Source organism: Chenopodium album, chromosome 16 (genome assembly GCF_948465745.1).
Source record: "Chenopodium album chromosome 16, dcCheAlbu1.1, whole genome shotgun sequence".
Lineage (NCBI taxonomy): Eukaryota > Viridiplantae > Streptophyta > Magnoliopsida > Caryophyllales > Amaranthaceae > Chenopodium > Chenopodium album.
This window is the reverse complement of record NC_137849.1, coordinates 37,527,600-37,553,415: the sequence shown is the minus strand read 5'-3', so window position 1 is coordinate 37,553,415 and position 25,816 is coordinate 37,527,600. Positions and strand designations below refer to the sequence as shown.

General features: G+C 35.6%; 2 protein-coding genes and 1 pseudogene across 3 annotated transcripts; all 3 read right to left on the bottom strand.

Annotated features, from left to right (window-relative positions):
• Positions 1-226: 226 nt before the first annotated feature.
• Positions 227-8,308, bottom strand: LOC145585222 (uncharacterized). Its single transcript, XM_081641941.1, has 5 exons — positions 7,935-8,308; positions 7,540-7,637; positions 7,281-7,456; positions 5,587-5,695; positions 227-590 (listed from the first exon to the last, which is right to left on the bottom strand). Exons 1-5 carry the CDS (start codon positions 8,227-8,229, stop codon positions 288-290), a joined length of 981 nt encoding a protein of 326 aa, XP_081498067.1. The 5' UTR covers positions 8,230-8,308; the 3' UTR covers positions 227-287.
• Positions 8,309-9,329: 1,021 nt separating this feature from the next.
• Positions 9,330-14,458, bottom strand: LOC145585221 (putative UDP-glucuronate:xylan alpha-glucuronosyltransferase 3; annotated as a pseudogene). The gene is made up of 4 exons (XR_014100604.1): positions 14,172-14,458; positions 12,609-12,818; positions 11,724-12,359; positions 9,330-10,584 (listed from the first exon to the last, which is right to left on the bottom strand). The product of XR_014100604.1 is annotated as a putative UDP-glucuronate:xylan alpha-glucuronosyltransferase 3 (transcript).
• Positions 14,459-16,127: 1,669 nt separating this feature from the next.
• Positions 16,128-22,231, bottom strand: LOC145584210 (uncharacterized). Its single transcript, XM_081641107.1, has 2 exons — positions 22,069-22,231; positions 16,128-17,119 (listed from the first exon to the last, which is right to left on the bottom strand). The coding sequence occupies exons 1-2, from the start codon at positions 22,229-22,231 to the stop codon at positions 16,410-16,412; spliced, it is 873 nt and encodes a 290-aa protein (XP_081497233.1). The 3' UTR covers positions 16,128-16,409.
• Positions 22,232-25,816: the final 3,585 nt, after the last annotated feature.

The window sequence follows — 25,816 nt, the reverse complement described above, 5'->3', positions numbered from 1 at the left end:
CAGATTGAGCGCTTAAAATAAACAATCTGTCATTTATAAGAAGGTACAAATTATAGTTACAGATGAACAATAAGGACCAAGATCCCCTAAATTTAAGTTACATTTTTATACTTTACTATAACAGCATGGACAATGTATATCTATTACATGGATTCTGCTAAGTCAAAATATTTATTTGATGCTATCCAAAGAATATCCTGAAAGCTGCAGGTCTCCTAATTTCTTAAAAACTTCTAGATCAACGACGATAAACAGCACCGAAAGTACATGTCTATAATATAATCATATTAAATTTCAGTGTAGACGCGAGCTAAACGGATGGAGTCAAAAGGAGTTGTCACCCGCCATTCACGTTGTTTTTTACTCATCGGTCTCCCTTTTCCTGCCTTTTCTCTATTAATCCTCAAATCAGCTAAACCCCAGGTGCAACATTCTGTTTCTAGATCAAATGAAACAAGCCTGAAAACACCATCATTTTCGGAAGATGAATCAGCAGCCTCGGTGACATATCTGACGTACATAGGCTTCTCTTTGAACCTGTCAAGTTCTTGTGGAATGCGAATGACTCTCTCAAGACCCGGAGAAGACACCTGAAAGGACAAAAAAGAAAAACATTGAACATGTTATGCTAATTTTGATAAGGTCGAGATAAAATGAAAAAGAGATAATTGACTTTTTTAAGTCAAAATTATAGCAGCAAACAAAATTATTATGAGATAAGTTACAATCAAATTCTGACCCACAAAATGAAGAATGAAACAGATCGCAATATAATCTGAAGAGCCCCAGATCAGAGGCAAGTGGTTTCTTCCAAACAGTAAAATCCCACTTTGCACAGGAAGATGCTGGAAACGCAGGAAAAATCTAAGAGCATGTTTGATAAGAGTATTTTTAGGGTTTGGAACGGATTCAATTAAACCATTACCGTTGCCAAATGTTTGGTTAGAAACCTTGGAAAACAACTACCAATTACCTAACACTATGATTCCATTTGGTTTAATGTAAAACATTTTCAATGGAAAATTAGTTTTTATGGAAAACATATTTTCAAAGAAAAGCACAATTGCAAATTAGTTTTCTTTTGTTTGGTTGCATACAAGAAAAGTTCAAGAAAAATAAAAAAATAGGAGCAGAAATGTAAGGATGAATGAGAGAGAAGTAAAAAAAGAGGTAAGGAGTGTTTTGTGAAGGAAAATTTTTCCATCATTAAGGTGGAATTTTCCACCCTTGGAAAAATTGTTTTCCACCCCTTAAGAAACCAAACAAAGGAAAATGGAAAAAAAAAAAAAAAAAAATGGAAAAATTATTTTCCATGAAAACATTTTACATCAAACTAAACGGGGCCTTGTTTGGATATAGAGAAATGGAAAGAAGGGAAGAGAAAAGGAAGGATACATCATCCTTTATTTAGGTAGCTAGTGCAAGGAGGGAAGAGGAGGGAATTGAAATGATCCATTTTTCTTCCCCCATTAATAAACCAAGGGGGTGTTTGACAATTGGCTTTTTGCCTAGCTTTGGGCTTTTTAGTTTGGTCAAACAACCAAAAAATATGTTTGGTAGTTGGCTTTTAAGCTAGCTTTTCCGCCAAAAGCTAATAAGAGTAGTTTTTTCTATTGGCTTTTGGCTTGTTGGCCCACTTTATCACTAATAAATAGCTAACCACCATTAATAATTTTACCAAACACTTTTGTAAACAATAACTTAAAAGGCCAACCCATACAACTACTTCTAGCTAGTCAAATAAACCAACAACCAACCGTCGATTGCCAAACCCCCCCCAAATCTCTCCATGAAAATGGAAGCTCCCTTCTCCCTCCCATCAGCCATCTCCTTCCTTTCCCTTCCCTCTTTTTCCTTCCCATCCCTATCCCTTCACTATTGTTATCCATACATAGTGTAAGGGTAATGGTTTCCACCTATTTGTTACCTCTCTAAAAGTTAAGGTAACAATTACCCTTACCCTCCTCAAACAAAAATAGAGTTAAGTTTAACTAATTCCTTTCCATGTGTTAAGCCTAACAAATGAAAAGGTGAAGGACTAAAGGTTAAATGATTCACTTCCTTCTCCTTATTTATTTCCTTTCCACTCCATTTCCAATATTAATAATTCCATAGCAAACGCTCCCTAAATGTTTGTCAATGGCAAGACTTAATTAACACATGCTTTAAATTTCTAATAGAATATTGATGATTACAGGGCAAAAGGAAAAAAAGAGAGGATATGAGTAAGATAAAATGAACAGTCTAATCTCCAGGATTTCATATGCAAGAATTCAGACTTGTCTCGACGCATAAGATGTTATTCAGAGGCAAGACCTAATAGAAAATTAAAAGGTTGCAATGTTGGCATCATAAAATGTCCAAACATCTTGAATCGCTAAAGGCCAGATTTAATAATAAAATACCACTCCCGATGATGATTTTGTCCACTTCAACAATCACAAAATTTATTAGTACAGGTTGACTGCCTGAGTGCCTAAATTGAAATAACACCGTCATGGCACAATGAACACACTCCGAACTCTTATTAAGATTGGACTCTTCAATTCACCTCAAGAACTTGCATCGAATCCTCTACATTTTAATATATGTATCAACAATAAACCCTTAAGTTTGGACTAAACTAAATCAGGGAAAAAGAAATCATTAAACAGTTGAGTCCAACCCTTTTAACAGTCCGAGTAACATAGTGGAACATAAGCCAAAATCCACAAGAGTTAATAGTTTATCATGACCTGACCTTGCAAGGTTATGCTTGGTCTTCATGACTTCAGATTTATGCTTTTGTCAGATTACTTCCATGCATCCCACAGAATACTGATGATAGAAACAGTATTTGATCTTCAATGCCATTCTAAAACTGATTATATGTAGACTATAGATAACACAACAGTATTTTCTTTGTTTGAGTCCTACATTAATGGCAAACAAGCCAAAGGGTATGTAACCGGCATAAATAGAGTAGTAAAACCCTGGCTAAGCCAGAAAGTCTTTCAAAAGACATAAGGTTGATGCTCTGAACTTGTTACAGATACAAATGGACCGTCAGCCTTACCATTTCACTGCAGAAAATCAGTAAAGCTGGCTAAAATCCTGTGTGCTTCATGGTTCTTTAATTTAGTAGAGATACCAGAAACAGGAAACATATGTAGAGGTTATTGAATGATTGCTCACAGCAACATCAGCCAAACCAGCTTGTAGGATAATGAACTGAGGCCTAAACTACAGAGGAACTAGATGTATTCAACAAAGATACTATCATACTTCCCAGGGAAGCCAGTCCTATATCAGGACTATAAATTTAAACAATTTATATATCCTCTACAAAACAAGCAGTATAAGTTTGTCATTCAATATATCTCCTTATTCTAGTTAGTACAGTAACATAATTGAGGTCAATAATTTAAATTTTGTTTGTGTGAAAGCATACAATTACTAGAAAATACATTCATTCTCCTCTCTCAATTCCTTCCCACTCTTCTCCATAAAACCAACAGTGATATAGAGCTCAAAAGAATTTAAGGGCCAAACTAAATATTTGATCTTATCAAAATAAGGCCTCAACATCAATCAATAACCAAAAAAGATCAATTTGATCTTATCAAATTATGCAATAAGCTTTAGTAGCTTTAACAGAAGTTCAACACACTAACAGTAGATTCGAAATTCAAAGGGCCTAATAACACTCAGTATGATTAAGCTAATGGGACCATTGTTAACAGCCTCACACATGAGCATAAGTTCCAAGAGAACACAGCTCTCTTCTGAAACTGCTTTGCACATAAAATTAAAGGCCAAACAATCAAATTGTACAAGAATCAGTCAGAAATCAAGGATTTGATAAAACTCAATACAGTGATAAAGTGCCACAATACAGTACATTTCTTAATGCAATTCTCTGGAAAAAACAAGTTAGCCAGAGAAAGACTGTGAACATAAAGAAAACCACAATGTATGTGGTTGGTCATTTTCAGCAGGAGTGCAGAAAAAAAAAATTAAACAGAAAAAATTTGTTTTGTCAAGAATTTATTTTATTTTTTTTGGTATAAAACACAATAAAGACAGTTTTAATATCTTCTGCAAGCTGTATACCTCATCAAAATTCCAGTTTGAATGGGAAATGGAGCTATTGTACAGTTTGCACTCAGCAGGCAAGGGTATTGTTTCCATTCAAACGGGAAAAAGTACAAAGTATTAATGAAGTATTAGTTCCATAATATGATGCAAAATTCCTAAGCGTAGCAAAAATGGCTAGAAATGGTAATAAATCTTTCAAAAGACATTCTCTCAGGTTGTATAAACGCTTAAAATTGGAATGCCCTCAATGAACTTCACAGGAATATAATATGGTAACAGATTGCCCTGTATCTATATCAAAAATGACCTATATGACCTTTTCCTAAAGAGAAACGTTTTAAAAGCAAGAACTTTTCCGCACAGATATTCACGAATTCACAACACTATCTCTTCACAAGTTCACAGTACCAAGCATTTTATCTTGTTCATTGATGATTTTAGCCAATAGATCAGAGGTATATGACATATTTAAAAGGTTCAAACAATCAAAGCTATCATGGATTCATGACAACTCAAAGTGGGTGCTACTTAAAGACAACAAGACCTAAGAAAAGGAGTATACTCAAAGCAATGGCAAAGAGACATGTGTGGAACGTCAACCCACATTGGGATACACACCTCAGCAAAATTTGGGATCTCTGTAAGAAAGAATAGGAATGTTCTGGAAAACTCTAGATGCACATTATCTGAAAATAATATGCCAAAGAAAATCCAGCGGAGATGGCATACAATGCCCTATACTAGCTGAACTTCTTGCCTATTAATTCAGGACAAAGAGCAACTGCGATTGAGAAGTGCAGCGGAAGAAATGCGACAGAAAAATATCTCAGAGCAGCAGCAAGGAGGCTATGTAAAAAATTCTACACAAAAATAAAGACTGACAAATCAGTGAATCGACATAGAGTAGTACAAGAGGAAGGCAAGGTTGATTGAACTATTACAGTCTCTCTTTTTCATTTCCATTTGGTTGTTTACTTATGGATGTGCCCGCTCATACACAACATCTCCTAAAAAGGAATTTAATAATTTTAAAACAAGTGAATGACAGTATTGGTTACTTGTCCATTACCAATAAAGCAGAAAACAATTTTTTGCTTATCATAATGGCATGTCCACATTCTTATCATATGCAAAGCAATAAAATAGCTGTAACTTTAGGGTCTATTAAAAACATCCACTTTGTTATCGTAGAGGTTAGAGACAATCCTATCTTTTCATCAACAAACCATTGGGTTGCTATAAATGTCGATGTTGATGCAAAATTATCCTTCATTGCTGGTCACCGCATTTTTATGCATGCAATGACACTACAGAATAGATATATAGATACTAGAAACAGAAATTAATCAAGAAGATCACAAGAAGCAGACATTACAAACATCCTCATGCAAACAAAGATAATTAATTAGCTTGTCTAGGCATATCTCATTTATCAGTTTATCACTAAAAAAGGGTTCTCTCAAGTTAGTTTGGAAAAGTTCTACAAGTCAAAAAGAAGAAACCAAGTACCTCAAGTGATAAATTCTCTGGCACAGTTTTAGCTAGTTCTGCTTCATCTAGCCGTGTCCTATAGGCTGTTGAGAATTCTTCAATATCAGATATGCTGGGAGAACCATACCTGTAAAATGACATGATGTTACTTCTCATGGTTCCAAGCTTCATAATAACGATTTCCCATTACAATAAAAAAATTCAGATAATAGACTTGAACTAAAAACTAGAAAAAACAAATATGGAAGAGAACAGATTTCTTGTCTATGTTTGTTCTTCTTTCATATAAGGGGGTGTTTGGTTTGAAAAGTGGATACGGAGTGGAAAGGAAACAAATAAGAGGGGGAAAAGGAATCATTTAGCTATTACCTTTTCATTTGTTTGGTTTAACCATAGAAAGGGTATTTGTTAAGAGGAGGGTAAGGGTATTTGTTACCACAAGTTTTTGAGAGGTAACAAATAAGGGGTAATCATTACCCTTAGGTAATGGTAATTGTTACCATGCCTTCAAACCAAACACATGGTAACGGTATTGGTTTAATCGAATCCGTTTCCAATTCAAAAAATACACCAACCAAACGCCCCCTAAATGAAACAAATTCTGGATTTTTTTTAATTCATGAAAGATATTTCTTAGGTGGAGGTATCTTTCACAGGGCAATGCAATGATGTGAGTACGGGTTATGGAAGGATACTTAACAACTTTAGCTCCACACAAGCATGAAACATTAATATGCAATGTCTAAAAATAACCGAGAAATTCTTCTACTGAATCTAATGCTTCTTCACATCACCAAATTAAATCTGTCACACAATACCCATTTTCCTCAACTTAGGTTGGATCTTTAGTCTTTGTCTCTTTGCTACCAGAGAGTTATGTAATATTGCAATTTTTAAAAAATTAACATGGAACACTAGTGAGGCAATGGAGAAAAATTATCCAGCTCATTCGATCAAGAGGCCAGTGAAAAGGATATGAATAATCAGAAAAGGAGTGGCATTAACATTGATAGACTACTACTACTTTAAGCTTCAAATAATTTGCAAACTGAAATTAGCCATAATTTCAAATCCCTGGAAAATTGTAAAGGAATTTCTAGTACTCAAATTATTCTCAGCTCTCAAGTTAAAATGTCGAAGGTCACAGGATTCTCGTCATATTAGTGTTGGCCTAATATACAGCCAATCTTGAACGTAAGGCCCATCATCAAAATTGTTGAAAAATCTTGCACAAAATGTATGGTTACATCACTCAACTCCAAATACAAGGGTTTTCTAGAGAAAACACTACCAAGTTCATGAAACTAGATATAGTGGTTGTTTAGTTGAACATATAGTTCTACCTCCTAGCTTCCTAAGAAGTTTTTACCATGTGATTCAATTTTCCAGCAAAATAAATTGTTGTTTGGTTAGACGTGGAAACTGAACTTTTCAGCAAGTAGTTTTAAGGGAAAAATCAACTTCCTCTATATTAAGATTAGTAAATTTTCTGACATTAATGTGTTTTTATCAGCCAAACAACTCTAAAGTTTTATGTTTTTCCAAGAACTTCCACTTCATGCCTTTTTAATTTCAACCAAACAAGCACATAGATACATGAACATAAAGAAAACTCTATGATAAATGTAGCAAGATCTTTTTAACAACTGAAATCAAAATGAATCATGGATTTTGGTTCGCGGAACAAGAGATATACATAATCAGGTAATTACTTGGTAGTCAGCTTCTCAATCCGAACTTGAATCCTGGAGTTTGGCAAAGTTCTGAAGGCATATATTCCCAAAACACCATCAAAGGAGTCAGTAACATTTTCAGCAATTGCTAATGCTTCTTTATCCCACCATGTACCAGCAAGTGATATCCCACCGCCTTCGGCACCATCTCCAGCCTTCCACCAAAGCTCAATCAGCCAAATGGTAATTAAATCAAAGCAGCTCTAATTCATACTTCTAATTTAACTGAACAACTTACATAAGCTTCAGCATTCTCTGTATCATAATCTTCTTCAAAGTAACCCTCATCAGCATCTTCAAAGTAACCCTCATCACCATCATCTTCTAAGAATTCCTCTACAAAATATCAAAAAAATGAAAAACCCATTTAACATTAGCCCATTTGGCTAGTTATAAAAATAAATTACGAAGTATATAATAACATAATTACATAACATATAATCAAGGTAACATAAAATCTAAATTTCAAGTTCACCAAAGATGTATACTTTCTATATAAATTTTTCTTATACATAATACTAATACACAATTAATAATATCAATGCCTTCATTCATGAATAAACAAACGTTGCAACTATTGTGAAACTGAGGAAATATTTGTTAAAAGAAAAAAATAATAATAAGATAAGATACCTTCGTCAAAATCATCAGTAATTAAGAGGTCATCATCTTCTTCAAATTCTTCGTCTTCATCAACTTCAATTACTTTTTCAGTAATGCTGGGTTGAAGAACTGGTGATTCCAACTGCAAATTCTTCTTCTTTTTTGCATGTGTGATTGAAATTGAAAAGGGTTTATTCCTAAGATGATTAAATTGTAAAGGGTAATTACAAAATCGAAAGATTATCTTCTCTTTGCTATTGATTGGGCGGTTCAAATTATTTGGGGAAACTAAAGGAAGTTTCAAATTCCAAGTTATTAAATCCATTTTTTTGATGTTGGGTAACAATTTGAAAATATGTGTTATTTAGTCGATAAGCAAAGAGTGATTTGATATGGTAAGTGGTGTGGTCATTAATGGTGGCTAGTTGGCTTAGCTCGACCCATATTGGAATTATAGACTAGAGTAGGTTAATAGTGTTGGGTCAAGATTTTTTATCAACAATCAAGCGAAGGAAAAAGGGGAAAAAAAAATTTAAAAAAAATAAATAAATAAAAAAACTGATATTAAGATAATTATCGCGTTAAATAAAGAAATAGAAAGGTTGATTAAGTATTGATCGTACGAACAATATTGTCCTTTAGAGTCATTCTGATTTTGCCAACACCACCAACTGCCCTTTTTAGATCGAACCCTTTGATGATGCACGATGGATACTTGGATAGGAAATACAACCACGTCTCATAATTTAAGGAGCGGATAAAGGAAATATCAATAAACTAAGTTAAAGTTTCCCATCAATGAAAATGTTAATCAACTAAACCAAAATAATAAAAGATCCTTCAACAATTACCTATATTAGATATCAATTGTCATATTCCATTGTGCATCATCAAACATTTAGTTCTTAGCATTTCTGATTATTAAACCCCTCATTCCTAGAAGCAAATTCGAAAACAAATTCTAAGATTTGCCCAAATCAAATAATCCCGCATAATTGAGTTAAGTGTTGGTCATGGCTTCATTCGTTATATGGTCACAATTTTACCTATATGAAAAAAAGTCAGAAAATAACAATGATGTAGACAAAATTTAATCTAAAATCTTAGGTGCCACCACGAGCAACGAAACACTACATGCAGTTTGTTCATGGAATTGATGAGCATTTGTGAAGGGGTACGCTAAAGAGTTTGAAGTAGATAATTATTGCATCGGATTGAATAAATACTATAGAGATGCTAAGCTGAAAGGTGTTTCCTATTGATTTGCATTTCATGCAAGAAGGCAAGAAGCTGAATTTTTTTTCTTTAGGAAGTGAGCTTCATTTTCCATGACAGGAAAATTGGATTACAGCCTTCATAGGTGCAATGATAATGTGCATTCTTGCAAGACATTGGAGTGTAATGTAAACGTAAGTATGAAACTAGGTTTTGCAGCAAGTCATGACATAGATCTATCAGATTGAAACAGGCCTAATGCTGAATCAGACTCCTGGGCGACTAGCGATTAAAACTTCAGAGGGTTTGAATCGGCAATGCAATCTGCATATTCAGCATACTCTATAAAATTTTCACAGGAAAAATAGGTTGTATATGTTTGCTATATCTCTGAGTCTATATTTCTTATGGACAAAAATCGGACCCTGAAACTACAAAGAGGGAAGAGATGCTGTTTTAATCCCTGACACCGGTGAAGATGAAGTAGTTGCATTGTCGGTCCAATTCTTCTCACCCCAGTGCCACAACATGCTTTCCCAAAAGCAGAAGTTTTCAAAGCATGTTTCCAATCTTGGATCCTTGATCTTTATCTTCCAGTGGCCGTCAGTGTAATTTGCTTTCTCAGCCTGCTTTCTATCCCATTCCAATGCTGCCTTCTGCTTAGACCTAAGCAAACAGTATTTATGCAAGTTTTCAGGCATCGCATCATGCACCTTCCACCAAGTTTTATGAGCAATATCGCTGGCAAACTCATGCAACAATTCATTATTCCAGTTGCAATCATAATCCCAAAAGCACAACCATGGTTTCAAGCCTAGGTAATGGATCACATAAAGTATTGGTGGGTCTGCACCAAATAACCGAGTTTTCATTTCTTTCTTTTCAGGCTCGTCACCCTCCCAGTAATGCTTCAAAAAATTCATTCGCTTGGGAATTCGATGCCACCACGTGAAGATTTCATTCAAATAGCCTTGGTCCCCACCATTGTACGATTCAATCTCATTAATGTGGTCCATTAGTAATTGAAATGTACAATTAGATGGCTCAATTACCATAACCCCAGAGTTAAAAAGAGTAGCATTGTTCCCTATGGCAGAAATCTCTGGCAACCCAAATAGGAAGTCGAGATTTCGGAGTATAAGAAGGTCTGCATCTATGAAAATGATCTTGTCATAATCAGTTAGCTGCCAGAGACGGAATTTGCTGTAGTTCCACTCATTATAGGCTTCTGGTTCAGCTTTAGGGTTCCTGATTCTTTGGATGGTATGAATTTTCCAACCTGCAGCCTCAAGACCACCTCGGTGATAATCACTAATAGTGTCATCAACAAGTATGACTAAATCACGGGTTGAACCGGACATTCTAATGCTTTGCGCTGCTGCAATGGCTCCACATACATATACATGTGCTGAATGAAGGATAGTAGCATATGCTTCTCGATGTGCAGTTCCAGAAGATAGATAGGCTGATATAATAGTTCAAGTTAAAATTTTAAACGTTAGTAAATATCATGCAGCATACAGAACACTTGGTCATGTGTACAACCATACTAGGATGTTGAAAATTAAAGTATACAATATAATGACACCATTATTACAGGTAATTCAGGGATGAAGGAAAGTGCATTTAATAATAAACTATTGGTACTCCTTAAAAGGAAAGGCATAAAAACAAGCTAAAATAGTACATGACTATCATCCATGGAAATTTGGACATCTTATTCTAAAGCCAAAAATTTCCATCTTTTTCGGTTAGATCTGAAGGATTCAACCCCCTCACCCTCCCAAAGTAAAGGGGAAAAAATCATTGGTTTCTCCTTGCATAATTTTATTTGGTCATAATTAAGAATTGTGAAAAAAATTTAATAATTTTTCATTACAAAAACCCAGCTTTACATAATTGTATGCAAAATTTTAAATCAAATAAATGATAAAATGACAGGAAATGAATTGCCGGGGAAAAAGTGCACTTTGCACACTTTCCAGAGCCAGCATTTTTTTTTTTTTCTATTTCAATATTTGTCCCGAATCTCCCAATAGAATGTTTCTTTCAAAATTCAAAAATCATATTAAGAAATTTATATCACCTCAGTCAATGAAATACATTTATCAATATGGCATTGCAGGTACTTAAGTATAAGTCTAACTGAGCTTTTATAAATATCCTGGCTAATTCGCTATTCTTTCTCATTCATCAGAGCGATACATATGTGTGTCTGTGTTAAAGTTATGTCCAGCACAGGAAAAAAAATAATTACCAGTATGAAATTTAATCACAAAGCAATTTATTGTTTAACAGCATGCACCCTTCCACACACCTTGTGCACATGCTAAAGTGGGCCAACAAGGACTGACAGCGTCCTCACCAAATTGAGTGGTGTTCTGGTGCAATAGTTGACTCTTGTAGGCTGAACTAAATATAAGCCATGTAGCTATGAGTCTAAGATTACCTCATACTAATGCCACATCATAAATTCAAATAGAACCACATACACATCCAGAGTTAAAACCAAACATTTCAGCACAACGAATATTTATATTTAGATTTTAAAAATACAAAAGACAGACTTGCATCAATAGAATAACATCTACAAAGACATAATACCTTTTGGATTGAGAGGGAGGGCAAGTTCACATGATCCAACAGGAAGCTGAATCTCTTCTCTTAGGGTATTGAGATTGGGCTTGTACAGCCATGCATTCCCAGCACGTGACACAAGTTCCTTACAGGGGAAGAGATTTGGGATAGGAAAGCAATTAGAAATCAACAGTATATGCAGATCATATGACCCCTTAGCAGAAGCAGCAAGTTTTTGCTGCAGCAAGCTGTAAGTGCAGCCGTGCAACATCTCTCCACCATTTTCCTAGCTTGTTGCAAGGCAACTTCACAGCAATAAGATCCATACGTGCATTTCTAGGAGCCTGAATACTGGGAAGAGAAGGACAACTAGGTATCTCAAAGTCTTCTTCCTCATCAATCCACTCAGGATATAGCGTTTCCCAGGTCAAACTTTTAGGAACATGGTCCAGATGCAAAATCATATGCTCAGGAGAAGGTAACATTTCCTGCCAACTATCAACTTCGCTTTCCTTGAAATTTAACAGGCCTATAGCCTTATAGTCATTCTTATCATTAAGAGTTTCCAAGACTTCGGAGATGTGATTCCAATCAATAGCTAGATCAGATACATAGCGCTTGTCAACATGAATATCCCCTCTCCATCTATCTACAATGCTCATCCTGCATTCATAAAAAATCCGTATTAAGCAAATTGCATAGGAAAAATGATAGTCACTACTATAAAATTCAGGGGGGGAAAAACACACAGGAAATAAGTGAATTCAAAAGAAGAAACCGGCAGAAGTGGTCACTGATTCAGATAATGCAAAATATAGCAGGAAAGTTAAAGCTTTGAATTAATTTGATTGACATAAATTGAACTAAAACCACAGGAATAGCGCAATGAACAGTGAAATAGATGAAACTTACTGAGAATTGGATTTCGATATATTTTCTGTATGCTGAAGGGATGGCGAGTGAAGAAGTGTCAAAAACATTACAAACAAAATGACAATCAGGATGAACTTTATTGGGGTAAACTTGCAGTAATAACTTCTATCTTGGAAGAAAGTATGTGATGCCTTTTCTACATCTTTACTATCTCTGTGTCTTAGAGACCTTCTTTTGCTGGACTCTTCGCTGAAAGAAATCAAAGAGACAGAGAAACATTAACAAGCAAACTATCTAGACTGGCAAATGGCATTGTTAAATGACTTAAATCCAATTTTACTAACAGTGCTCACATTCCCTTATACTGAGAATCAGAATGTAAGGAATAAGACAATAAGGCCGCTAACATGTGTAATCAAAGAAGATAAACGTGAGATCCAAAATATCAAATTTTCTTTTTGTATCTATACCAACAACTTTAACAAAAATGTAAGAGAAATGATTATAATTTATATAGTATTACTACTCTATAAAATACTGGTTCAATTAATCTTAGTTATCCTACACTTTATTGCCGACATTATGAAAAGTATACTAGCTCCTACACCGCATTGTTTTGGAGCTAAAAGTAAAGTTAAACTAGCTCCAAAAGTTACCAATAATTTGACAATGATCGGAAAGCATTTATATACTATTACTGGGTCGTATTTTATACTATTAAACATCATATATGACTAATTGCAGCTTCTCTCCCTATTTCCCAATTCTTCACCCCCACCTAAAACACACACACACTGACTCACATGCACAGTCACAAGAAGTAGAGCAGCTCACCCTACTAAATACAAGAAATATAAATGACTGCTTCGTTTTGTTCAGCATAAGTACTACATCATCCCCATACTCAATACCTATGTTACTTGGACTCTTCACTAGTTCATTGCACCTCAAGTACCCGTGTCAAATCCTCAACACTCCGACTTGGATATGGATTCTCCAAACCTTCATTTTAGTCCAAAACCATGGATTTTCTTTCAGAAAATAGCCGAGTCAAACATGGGAGCACTTACCTATACCCAACAAGAGTATTTGAGTCTTAATAACTTAGCAACCCTTCACCAAATAGCTAGGTTAGGAACCTAAATGGGGAAGTCAACATCCCTCTGCACACACATTCCCCTCCACTCTCCACATTTGCCTACCTTTCAAGGCCAAGCCTAAAATCTCTTAAAATATCCCTAAAATACAATCTACCCTTGATGAACTAGGTTCAATGACTAGCCCCATTATCATATAACATTCATATACATTGTAAATTATTCAAAAACCCAATAAGCCGAAACCATGAAAATCAAAATGCCAATTGAATCAACATCAAACTATACAAAAGCATAGCATTCTTCACAGCAAAAAAAACCCACAAAAATGAGCATTGTTAGAACCCACAAAAACAATGAAATACCCATTAAAGTTAACGACAGCAAAAATTAAACTTATAGTCGATGATCAAACAATGGCAAATTCCACCGACAAATAATACACAACCGAAATCATACTACTCTAAGAGCAAAGCACAAAGTTAGAGAGAAAAAGAAGACGAACACTGAAGCAGAAACACGATGACGGGCTTCCGGGGCTTTTGGGGATGAAACAATTGAACCTCTCATCTTCTACGATTCTTGGGATTTTAATGAAAAACTCCCAGCCAAAAAACACTTACATCTGATTAAATAAAACCCAGAAAATTGCAACAAAAAGCAGTTATAGCATAGTAGTAAAATTGAATGCAAAATGGGGAAGATCACAACTGAGAATCGAAGGAGGAGAGAGAAAGTGAGAAGAATGAAATGGAATCTTGGTTTATTTAGTAGGGAAGTAATAAGAAGATGAAGCAGCAGAAATCTGTATGCCGGGAATTTGTCAGTAATTTGTAATTTGTAATTTTTTTAATTTTGACGGCTGAATGACCAAGTTGCTTAAGAGGTGGGTAGTGTTAGAAGCAAGAGGAGAATGGTAGTCAGCCTATAAGCTTTTTGTTTTGCTAACGGCCCGTTCCAATTTATTGAAAATCTCTTAACAAATCTGAACTGATTGGGGCTGAATTAAACTGAATTGAAATTAAATGAATTGTTTATAATAGAGGAAATTATGAGCTGAATTGATTGGAGTTAAACAAAACTAAAATTAAGCTGAACAGAACAGACCCTTAAGTTTTAACCGTCTCTATAGGGCCTATGAGTAGAGGGTGATAATCGGGTCATTTGAAATTTGTACTATTCTGTATCTCTTTTTAAATATTTTTTCTATTTCTTTCGGGCACGTATATATCTTTAATTATCAATAAGTATATATTATATTCTAACAATTGAAAATTAATAATCTATTCATTGAGATGATTTCAATAAGTGTTTCCAAGACCATCACGACGTGGCCTAACCTTCCCCCTTCTAACACTAAAACCCTGGTGAAAATCATTGTACTCTAGCCAAAGATAATTCTCTTAGCTTGATTTGATCTTTGCTGAACTTAGCTTTTTTATTATTCTTGTTTAGTGAGCCTTTTTCTTTTTTGTCTAGCAGCTATTTTTTAAGCGCCAAATTAGAAATAATAATAACATTGAATTTTAGTGAGCCTTTTGCTTCTTTGGTTGCAACATATCTATGATATTTGGTTGTAGAAATCGTTTTACAACTTTACAAGTAATGTATCATCAACTGTATTTTGCTTTTTATTATGTTTACAAGTAGTTTGCTTACCCAACTCTTTGTTGAGATTCTTATATGAAACTTGTTAAAAATCGCAATGATCAACGAAAATATAAGCACGAGTTTAGTGATATATATCTTTTTCCGTATTACATCTATAAGCAATGTAATAATCAAGAAAAGAAAATTCAACTATTTTTCTAATTGTTTCATTGATTATTTTAAAGCATACAAACGTAATATAAAAAAAAACACGAAAATATAAGACCTTTAAAGCTTTAACGCTCCAAAAAATATAATAAGCAAATTCATCATATGTGAATGGAAACTAAATCTTTTGCATTTTGACAATAGAATATTCAAAAATTTATGATACCCCAATAAAGATTATTATTTTCATACTTTTACTTTCTAATGTAACCGGAGAATGGTTTTACATAAAATTGGTTTTTATTGAATATATTTTTTGACGAAAATCATGTATGCCAAACACTTGGGGGCAGTGCCCGGGCTAACAAACCTAGTTTTACCCTAAATCGTAATTAGTATGCTTTAATGTTGTAGTTCTTACCTCCCAATATGCATTAAGTTGAATTTGCTTTTACAAAAAACATAGGCGTGCATTACACTTGATTTAATCAGTCATCACGAATTCACGAGTACTATGCAAAACCTAAGTAAAATTCTAATAGCAAACAACACATAATTCATGTACCAAATTAGAAATAATAATAACATCCACTTTTTTATTATTCTTCACATTGAATTTCCAAATTGCCAATAGTTGAGATCATTCAACAGTTTTTTTTTTACTCATCTGTTTATATTTGCCCAAGTATACAATTAGAGATGATCAATAATAGCCCGGTCCAAACCCGCCCGAAAAAGTAATGAGTTACTAGACTACAATCAACAAGATATTCAAAATTGGTAGAATAGGAGTAATGAGTTACTAGTCTTAACAATGAATAATGAATGATGTTATTGTTATAACCATAAATTAGGGTTTCCCAAATTACAAAAAGCAGAACAGAGTATTCTGCACTTAATCTGTTACTCCATATCTATCCCCAAAACCAATTAAAGGAAAAATAAAATGAAAACCCCTCAAAATAAAAGAAAACAGATTTCGATTCTAATTACATAAGATTACCCTAGTAAGAGCAACAGCAAGACAAGAAAGAAAGAAGAAGAAAAGCGAAACGAAATCTCTAGCAGACCATTTCCTCACAGCTTTAGCTTCGATCCTCATACTCTTGGCCCTTCGAAGCGCATCAACCTCCTTCAACAAATCAAATTCAATCCCTTTTCTCTTCAACTCTTCAACACATTTCCCAAGCAATTTCCAGTCCTCCTTCTCCCTCTCCAGAAGCTTCTCCAGATGCCCCTCCACATCGGTCTTATATCGGACAGCCCAGATCACTGACATCGAGAACACCAATGAGCAGAGAGACGGCACCCACGATTTCTTACAAGCAGAGGTAATGTTGCTAAAAGAAGTGTTGAATAGTAGAAGCAGTGAGAGTGAGTGGAAGAGGAAGAAGATGGTGTAGAGGTTGGTCATCTCTTTACGGACACCGTCGATTTGGGACTCTTTTAGGGAGATTCGGCCGAGTATTAGGTCTTGCTCTTTCAGCCACTGCTTTAGGAGGAGTTTGTGAGTTGGGGTTTGTGCTATTTGGTCAAGTGGATGCTGGGGTTTTGAATCCATCACTGGTATTTTGTTGTTTGATCCGCTATTCCGATATTCGAGAGCGAAACAGAGAAAGAGAGAATTGTTGTTTGAAAAATAGTTTTGGGGCAGAATTGTTGAGATCTCAGTTAAAGAATGGAGAAGGGTGTAGACTGTAGAGAGATGGAGCGGGTTTTGCAACGGTCATGTCAAATTTCGAGTTTTTAAATCTGACTAACGGTCGAATTTTGGTGGTGTAAGTAACGGCTTACTTGCTGCTTTTTTAAATTCAAGTAGATTACCATTTTATCCTTGTAGGGATTTTTGTTTATTAATCGACTAATAGGTTACTTTTACAATGCTCCCCCTAGAATTGTAGCCACTATAATGTATAGGGTTATGCTATATAGAATCTAAAAATGGTAAAATAAAAAACAACGACCTAACTAAACTCGAGGAACTAGAAATGGAGGAAAGTTATGCATTTACTAATGCATAACATTGACTAAAATATTATAAAAACACATGGTAGAGAGAGAAAAGAGGAGAGAGATAGGAAGAGAGAGGCAAGTAGGTGGACCACACCTATTTTTTGGTCGGATTGTATCACATGATGGGGGACCACATGCTGATTGTTCAACTGAAAGTTTATATAGTACCATTGAATCATCAGTGGTACTATTTACGCATAAATTTAGTACAACTGAATGCATATATAATACCATTATGTGCACTTATAGTATCACTGTATATTCAATGGTACCATTTGATCATCCAATCATATCATAATATTTATTCGTTTGTACATATGCATAATTACATGAATACCCTTTGTTATTGTGGGGAATAATTTCAAGCCTTTAAACCCCTAGCTTGAACCCCACTGTGATCATACACTAAAGTACGGTGGCGTCCAAAAGGGAAGAAGATAGAGCAAAAGAGTCGCCAACAAGTTTTTTAGGAACTTGTAAACCGTTCACGAGGTGAAGGTTACACCCCTTAACGATCCAAGAGATCGTCAACTCCATAAGGTCATGAACCAAATAAGGGTTCGGGGATGAAGGTACAAATCCAACCTAAAAGAGATTGAACCTGCCCTAATAATAGGCCTCTACTTTATTCTGATCGTATTCATGTGCGCTTTCTGATTAACATGCAATCAATAGGATTAACCCTAAACCTGTTTATCTATGTTGGTTGAATATTAATGCACACATAAACTATTATTGGCGATCACTTGAATTATAATCATATTAACCCTAACAAGATTATTAATTATCTTATTAAGCGTGATTGCAAGTACAAATTCCCTTTAAGCATGCATAAAAGTGATCAAGCAATAACAAATATAATATCAAGCAACAGTAATAATCATAAATAATAAATAATCATGAACCATTATTATAACAAATTATAATGACCATGAACAATAACGAATATCATAATCATAGCAATCATAGTTAATAATAATCATAATTATAATAATATTCATGTTAAAGCATAAAAGCAAGATCCTAGGCATGATACTAACAAGATTAATAACAAACCCTAGCATGTCACTAAGCAATAAAAATCAAATCTTTAACCCTAACATGATACTAACAATCATAAATATTAGGAAGAGAATGAAAGACATCGTAGGAATCATATTTAATATTAAAAATACCGTAGACATGTTACTAGGAATATTATAATAACAATGTAAACATGAATTCTACATCATAATATCAATAAATCAATTAAAGTACTTACTTTGATGCTTCGTACCTCTTTCTAATAACAAAATACACACGTTAGTAACTTCAAGGAAAATAATAAAACAAACAATTAAATTAAATAATTGAAAGAGAGATTTGGGACCAAACCCTCAGAAATTAAAACCTTTCACGTCTAGGGCGAAGGCAACTTCGAATATGGCTAGATGTATCTAGATCTTGTGAATGCGGAGTTTTGTATGAAAAACAAGGTAATAAAGAGATGAATGAAAGAATGCTAAAGAATTAATTATTGTTGATGAAAGCCAATTAAAACTAATTGTTGATGAGAATTCGTGAATGAAAACGGAGTTTTTGATACGATATTTATAGAGAAAATCAGCCAAAAAAGATAATTTAACAAAACAGAGTCCGACGCTCAGAAAACAAGGTTGGCGCCAACCCTGGCTAGCTGGCGCCAGGCACCAGTGGCTAGCGCCTGGCGCCAAGGCCTGGGGTTGGACGCCAGTCTTGATTTTAACGCGTTTTCGAAAATACGATAAGTTTACCGTACTGGAGGATAAAATAATATAATTCCTTCGAAAATGCTATTTGATTTTGATTAAAACTCTGAAAAGTCAACAAAGTCAACTTATCAATGCTAATTGAATTAGGAATGAAAAGAACCTTCTAGAAGAATCTAGAAGACTAAAACCATTCCTAATTGCATTAGGAATGATAAATCATATTAGGCCCTCCCCTAGATCATTGGGCCGCACATAAAGCTCAAACCGGGCCCAGTTCAGTAAATTGGCCATAACTTCCTCAATATTCATCGGAATTGGGCATATAATATATCGTTGAAAGGTCTTTGCAAGCCCCATCCAACTACACTACTATTGGACCCATATCATGGACCAACCAAACTGGATTGGCTGTTATCTTTAAAATAAAGTTTTCAAAAACAGAGAGAAGAGAAAAGAAATTAAAACTTTCCGCACCACTAGACCTTTCCACACTTTCACTTCATTCGATTATGATTCGACGTGAAAGGTACTCATCACTGGGTTTGTTTTTAGGGAGACACAAATGGGTGTCTACAGTTATGCATTTCTAAATGCCTAACATTCCTCCCTTTAAAATTCCTCAACTAAACTCCTTAAGTTTGTAGTTAAAAAAAAAAAAAAGAAAAAAAGAAAAAAAAAAAAGGAAGAACTCTTTAAGTAACCCATGACGAATCACTCAAGTAACCCCTAACCAAGTAATTCGAGTAACCCATGACCGAGTAACTCGAGTAACCCATGACCAAGTAACCACTCGAGTAACACCCATGACCGAGTAACTCTATGCCCCTTGACCGAGTGAACCCATAAAAGCATACAAATGGCATACCTTTTATTGGTAAATTGGAAATATCTTAGTGGATTGGCCTACAGCTTTCTTTCTTTTGAGTATTCTTTTTCTTTTTTTTAAAAAAAAAAAGCATATGATGTTTAACACTTTATAGTAAAATTAAAAGATGGAGTATGGGAACGACAATGACTTGACTTGATTTTAAATAGGAACCCTTATTGACTTATTGCCACGGTCTCACGAATAATTGTAAAATAAATGTGCACCGTTGAGCCTTAAATTTAAAGATGGAGTATGGGAATGATAATGATTTGACTTGACTTTAAATAGAAACCCTTATTGTCACGATCTGACAAATAATTGTACAATAAATGTGCACTGTTGAGCCTCAAATTTGAAGATGGAGTATGGGAACGATAATGACTTGACCTGACTTTAAATAGAAATCCTTATTGTCACGGTCTCACGAATAATAGTACTATAAATGTGGCTGAGCCTTAATTGTTTTCAACAATTATTAACTTCATTCTTCTGCCTCTAATGTCAGCTAAAATAATCTCACACTAGTTCTTTCTGACTTTCTCCTTGAGCGAGAGAATTCCGCGGTTCTGCCACCAGTCACCAGTGATTAGGGGTTGTTTAACGTTGTATTGTTCTTGCAAAGAGAGGATAAAAGGTTTGCCATTTTATCCTTGAAGGGATTTTTGTTTATTAATCGACTAATAGGTTATTTTTCAATGATCCCACTAGAATTGTACCCACTATAATGTATTGGGTTACTTTTCCTTGTGATTTTGGTTAACATGCATGTCTTATACTTCTCTATTCTTGAATCAAACATGGGTACCAAATTATGCTTAGACATAAAATATAACTTTTTATAAATAACATGACCAAGTCGCAAATGCCATAGAGAAATATAACTTTTTTTTTCATCAATATGAACTCTCATATTTATATCAAGAGCAATAAACCAAGCATAACTGAAGAACAATCGTCAATATTGCCTCCCGCGCCCTGCCGAGCAAGAAAAATCAAGCAACCCAAAAAAACTTGGGTGTTCTCACGCCCTACCGGGCGGTGGCTCTCGCCCTGCCGGGCAACGATGGCACTACCGGGCGATGACAACGCTTAATTTTCCTTTGCTCTCGCGCTCTACCGGGTAGAGACCCACCCTACCAGACGGTGGCTCGCCCTGCAGGGTGCACCACGGGGCTAACGATAGGGCGGAGGAACACTTCTCTAAACCAAGATACAAATTGTTCTTTTACTTATTTAATTGAATTTCAACACCTTAACCTAAGAAATTCAATCAAAACACATGAATATTTGTCACCAATACTCTAAATAATTCAACAATCCTCTCCCACTTAGAGTACGTATTAAACTTGACTCATTGCAAAACATCCTCATCACAAAAACAATATCATGCATAAACGAAAGTGTACAAAGACTTGAACTCCCACTTAGTGCATGCAACATACAGTTTAAGAATCCGTATCCATTCGGTATCGTAAAACATTTGAACCAAAAGAAACACATACTAGATACTTGAAGATATTACACACACAAGATTAATTACTTAAATACATATTTACTTGACACTTAAGCCTTGTGTCTATATCTATTCATAAGTAAATTAAAGTTATGCCCCTAATAGCTTCTTGAAGCGGCTAAACCTCGTACTTTTATAGGTAGAATCTCAAACATGCTCCCGTGACAAAGCACAATATCAGGAGTTCAATTAAGTTAAATAACCTCTTATTCTTCACAGTAAACCCGGAACTTTACCTTGGATGATTAATCAAGTTTCCAATTAGCAAACGAGAAAGTTAATCTTATTGAATTTAAGACCCAACGTCTTATTGGGCGTTAAGTTAAGGCTCCCTCATTTGTAATTTTTCAGGGCTCCAATCCTAAACCGATTCTCATCCTACTATTAACATCACTTGCTAATGCCTTTGTTAAGCAATCGGCAAGATTAAGATTTGTTTGAACATAATCAATAGTGATCACACTATCCTTGATAAGCCCTTGGATGTAACTATGCCGTACTCCAATGTGCCTTGACTTACCATTATAAACTTGGCTATAAGCCCTTGCCAATGTAACATTGTTACCACAATGTATCACTATTGGTAATATCGGTTTTGGCAACAAAGGAATCTCAAACATGAGATCCTCTAACCATTCGACTCCTTTACCAGCTGAATGCAAATTAATGAACTCCGATGTCATTATGGAGTCCGCAATACAAGTTTGCTTCTTAGAAGCCCATGAAATGTTACCTCCCCTATATAGGAAAACCCATCCACTTGTGGAGGAATGATCTTTGTTAAAGATTCAACTTGCATCCAAATACCCTTTTACAGCCGAAGGATATCCACTATAAGACAAATCAAACTCCTTGGTTTTCTTCAAATACTCCAACAAGCAGGGGCGAAGCCAGGAATAAAAATCTATGGGGGCCAAGAAACGATAAAGTTACCCAAAAAAAAGCAATAAAAAAATGCTCAAAGTAGGGAATCGAACCTGAGACCTCTCTCTCACCAAGTTACCACGAAAACTCCAACAAACCAATTAGGCTATCACTAACATCATGATATGTAGGACAAATATTAGCTATTTATTAGTTATTCTAGGGGGCCATACTATATATTACATATTTCACTAGTTGGGCCACGGGGGGTAGGGCCTCCACTAGCCCCCCCCCCCCCCCCCCCCCCCGTGGTGGCTCCGCCCATGCCAACAAGCATCTAACTTCTTGTCAATGTAGCATACTAGGCTTACTAGTGTATCTGCTTAGTTGACCAACTGCATAAGCAATATCTAGTCTAGTACTTGTCATGGCATCAAACAACCTATTACTTTAGCATATTCAAGTTGTGAAACTGCATCACCTTCATTAGGTATCAACTTTATAATAGGATCCATAGGTTTTGAATAAAGAGAAGTAGAGTATTCACTCACATTGAATTTCTTGAGCACTTTCTCAATGTAATGAGATTGTGACAAGATTAACTTTTCTTTTTCTCTCTTTATCCCTATGCCCAAAATGACATCCGCTCCTCCCATATATTTCATGGAAAACTTTGAACTAAGGAAACACTTTGTCATTTCAACTTGTGGCAAATTAAATCCGTTCCAAAGAACAACATGTCATCTACATATAGACAAATTATGACACATTGACCGTTGTCATCAAATTTGTTGTAATACACTTGTCCGAATTGTTCAACTTAAAACCATTAGACAACACAACCTCATCAAATTTTTGATTCCATTGCTTAGGTGCTTGTTTTAGCCCATACAAAGATTCAATCAACTTGCAAACTTTTCCTTCTTGACCTTCCACAACAAACCCTTCTAGTTGTCGCATGTAAACTTCTTCCTCTAGATCTCCATTCAAGAACGCTGTCTTGACATCCATTTGATGGATCACAAGATTTTGGATTTCCGCAAGTGCAATCAACAACCTTACAGTTGAGATTTTAGCAACAGGTCGGTGCATATGTATCAAAATAATCAATACCAGACTATTGTGTAAAGCCTTGTGCCACTAACCGCGTTTTGAACTTTTCAACCGTTCCATCTATCCTCAATTTCTTTTTGAAGATCCATTTGCATTATATTGGTTTACATTTTGGTGGTAAATTAGCTAATACCTAAGTATTGTTTTCCATGATGGATTCCATCTCATCATTAATAGCTTCCTTTCAAAATGGAGCATCACGAGACCTTATAGCCTCATCATAGGTCAAAGGATCATCTTCCACATAAAAAATGTATGGAAATTGTGTCGAAATAGAATCCCTTGATCCTTCAACTAAGTACAAATGAAAGTCGGGCCAAAGGATTTTTCATTCTTTCCCTGCCCTCTTACTTCTCCTAGCTTAGGTTGCAATGATGATGTAGATGCCTCCTCTAAATGAGTTTGGTCATCCACCTCTTGATCAATGACAACTTAATCAAAAAACTTTGAACATTGGTATTTGGAGTTATATCTTTTGGTCTAGGAATTGAAGAAAATTGATTTTCATCAAACAATGCATCCCTTGACTCAATGGTGGTGTGAACCGACCAAAAGTCATTTTGCTCTTTAACATAGAACCTATAGGATTTGCTATGATCCGCATATCCTATAAAAATTCATTCAACTCCTCTTTCACCTAACTTTGTACATTAAGGTTCCGACACTTTTACAATTGCCCTACAACCCCAAATTTTGTGATGACTCAAGTTTGGTTTCCTTTTGTACCATAGCTCATATTGGGTAATGTAGGGAATAATTTCAAGCCTTTAAAATCCCACTAGCTTGAACCCCATTGTGATCATACACTAAAGTACGGTGGCGTCCAAAAGGAAAGAAGATAGAGCAAAAGAGTCGCCAACAAGTTTTTTTTAGGAACTTGTAAACCATTCACGAGGTGAAGGTTACACCCCTTAACGATCCAAGAGATCGTCAACTCCATAAGGTCATGAACCAAATAAGGGTTCGGGGATGAAGGTACAAATCCAACCTAAAAGAGATTGAACCTGCCTTAATAATAGGCCTCTACTTTATTCTGATCGTATTCATGTGCGCTTTCTGATTAACATGCAATCAATAGCACTACTAGAAAAAGGCTGATTTCCGATGGAATTGTTCCGACGGACACGAAATTCCGTCGTAAACTTCGGAATTTTCGACGGATTTTTATTTCGTCGTTTATTTCCGACGGATTTTAACATTCCGTCGGAAATTTACGATGGAACAAAAATCTGTCGGTATAAATACACTTTCCGACGGAATTTTCCGTCGGAATATTTAATTTCCGACGGAATTAAAATCCGTCGAAAATTTCCGACGGCAAATTCCGTTGGAAAATTAATTTTCCGACGGAATCAAAATCTGTCGGAAATTTCCGACGGAATATTCCGTCGGAATATATGATTATATATAATAAAAAAACCCGGCCTTTTATAATCTTCTAGGGTTTTCTCCTCCTCTCTCCAGCTTCTCTTTCATCCGCCTCCTCTCTCTTTCTCCAGCTTCTCTTTCTCTCTCTTCCGCTCTTCTTTTTCTCTCTCTTCCACTACTTCTCTTTCTCTGTTTCTCTCTCTCCTCCGCTCCTTCTCTTCCTCTCTCCTCCTCCATCTTCTTCTTCTTCTCTTTCCTTATTTCTCTTCTATTTCTTGGGGTTTTTATGGTCAAAAATCGGAATTAATGGTTTTTTTGGTCAAATTCGACCATGAAAAGTGTAGATCTAGACTTTTCATGATCGAATTTGGCCTATTAAAACCAAATTTCAAGAATTCGAAGCCAATTTCAGTAAAAAAAGGTATGTTTTTCGAGTGTTCTTTTTTTTTTGGTTTTGTGGTGGCTTGGTGCCGTGGTGGTTTCGTTTTTATGGGTTAGGTGGGTTGGTCGGTTTTATGGGTTAGGTGGGTGATCGGATCTGGTGGTTTGGTTGGATGTGGTGGGTTTTATGGGTTAGGTGGGTTATAGTTAAATGGGTAAGGGTTAAATGGGTTAAGGTGGTGGTAGATCTGGGTTATTGGGTTAGGGTCGTGGTGGGTCTGGTGGGTGGGTTAGTTCGGGTTAGGTGGGTTAGGGTTGAATGGGTTAAGGTGGTGGTGGATCTAGGTTATTGGGTTAGGGTCGTGGTGGGTCTGGTGGGTGGATTAGTTCGGGTTAGGTGGGTTAGGGTTAAATGGGTTAAGGTGGTGGTGGCGGCTTAGAGTTTGGCTTAGGGCTTGTGGGGTGGCAGTGGGGGTTGGACGTGGTGGTGCGTGGTGGTGTGGGGGTGGGGTGGGTTTTTTTTTCATTTTTGGCTTGTGGGG

Excerpts from the sequence above, each read along its gene's own strand:
- LOC145585222 (XM_081641941.1), bottom strand. The coding sequence starts at position 8,229 with ATGGATTTAATAACTTGGAATTTGAAACTTCCTTTAGTTTCCCCAAAT. Across the intron at positions 7,638-7,934 it reads TACTGATGATTTTGACGAAG|AGGAATTCTTAGAAGATGAT; the intron begins GTATCTTATCTT and ends GATATTTTGTAG. Across the intron at positions 7,457-7,539 it reads CAGAGAATGCTGAAGCTTAT|GCTGGAGATGGTGCCGAAGG; the intron begins GTAAGTTGTTCA and ends CTTTGGTGGAAG.
- LOC145584210 (XM_081641107.1), bottom strand. The coding sequence starts at position 22,231 with ATGACATCGGAGTTCATTAATTTGCATTCAGCTGGTAAAGGAGTCGAA. Across the intron at positions 17,120-22,068 it reads TTATAGCCAAGTTTATAATG|TCTACACCCTTCTCCATTCT; the intron begins GTAAGTCAAGGC and ends ATCTCTCTACAG.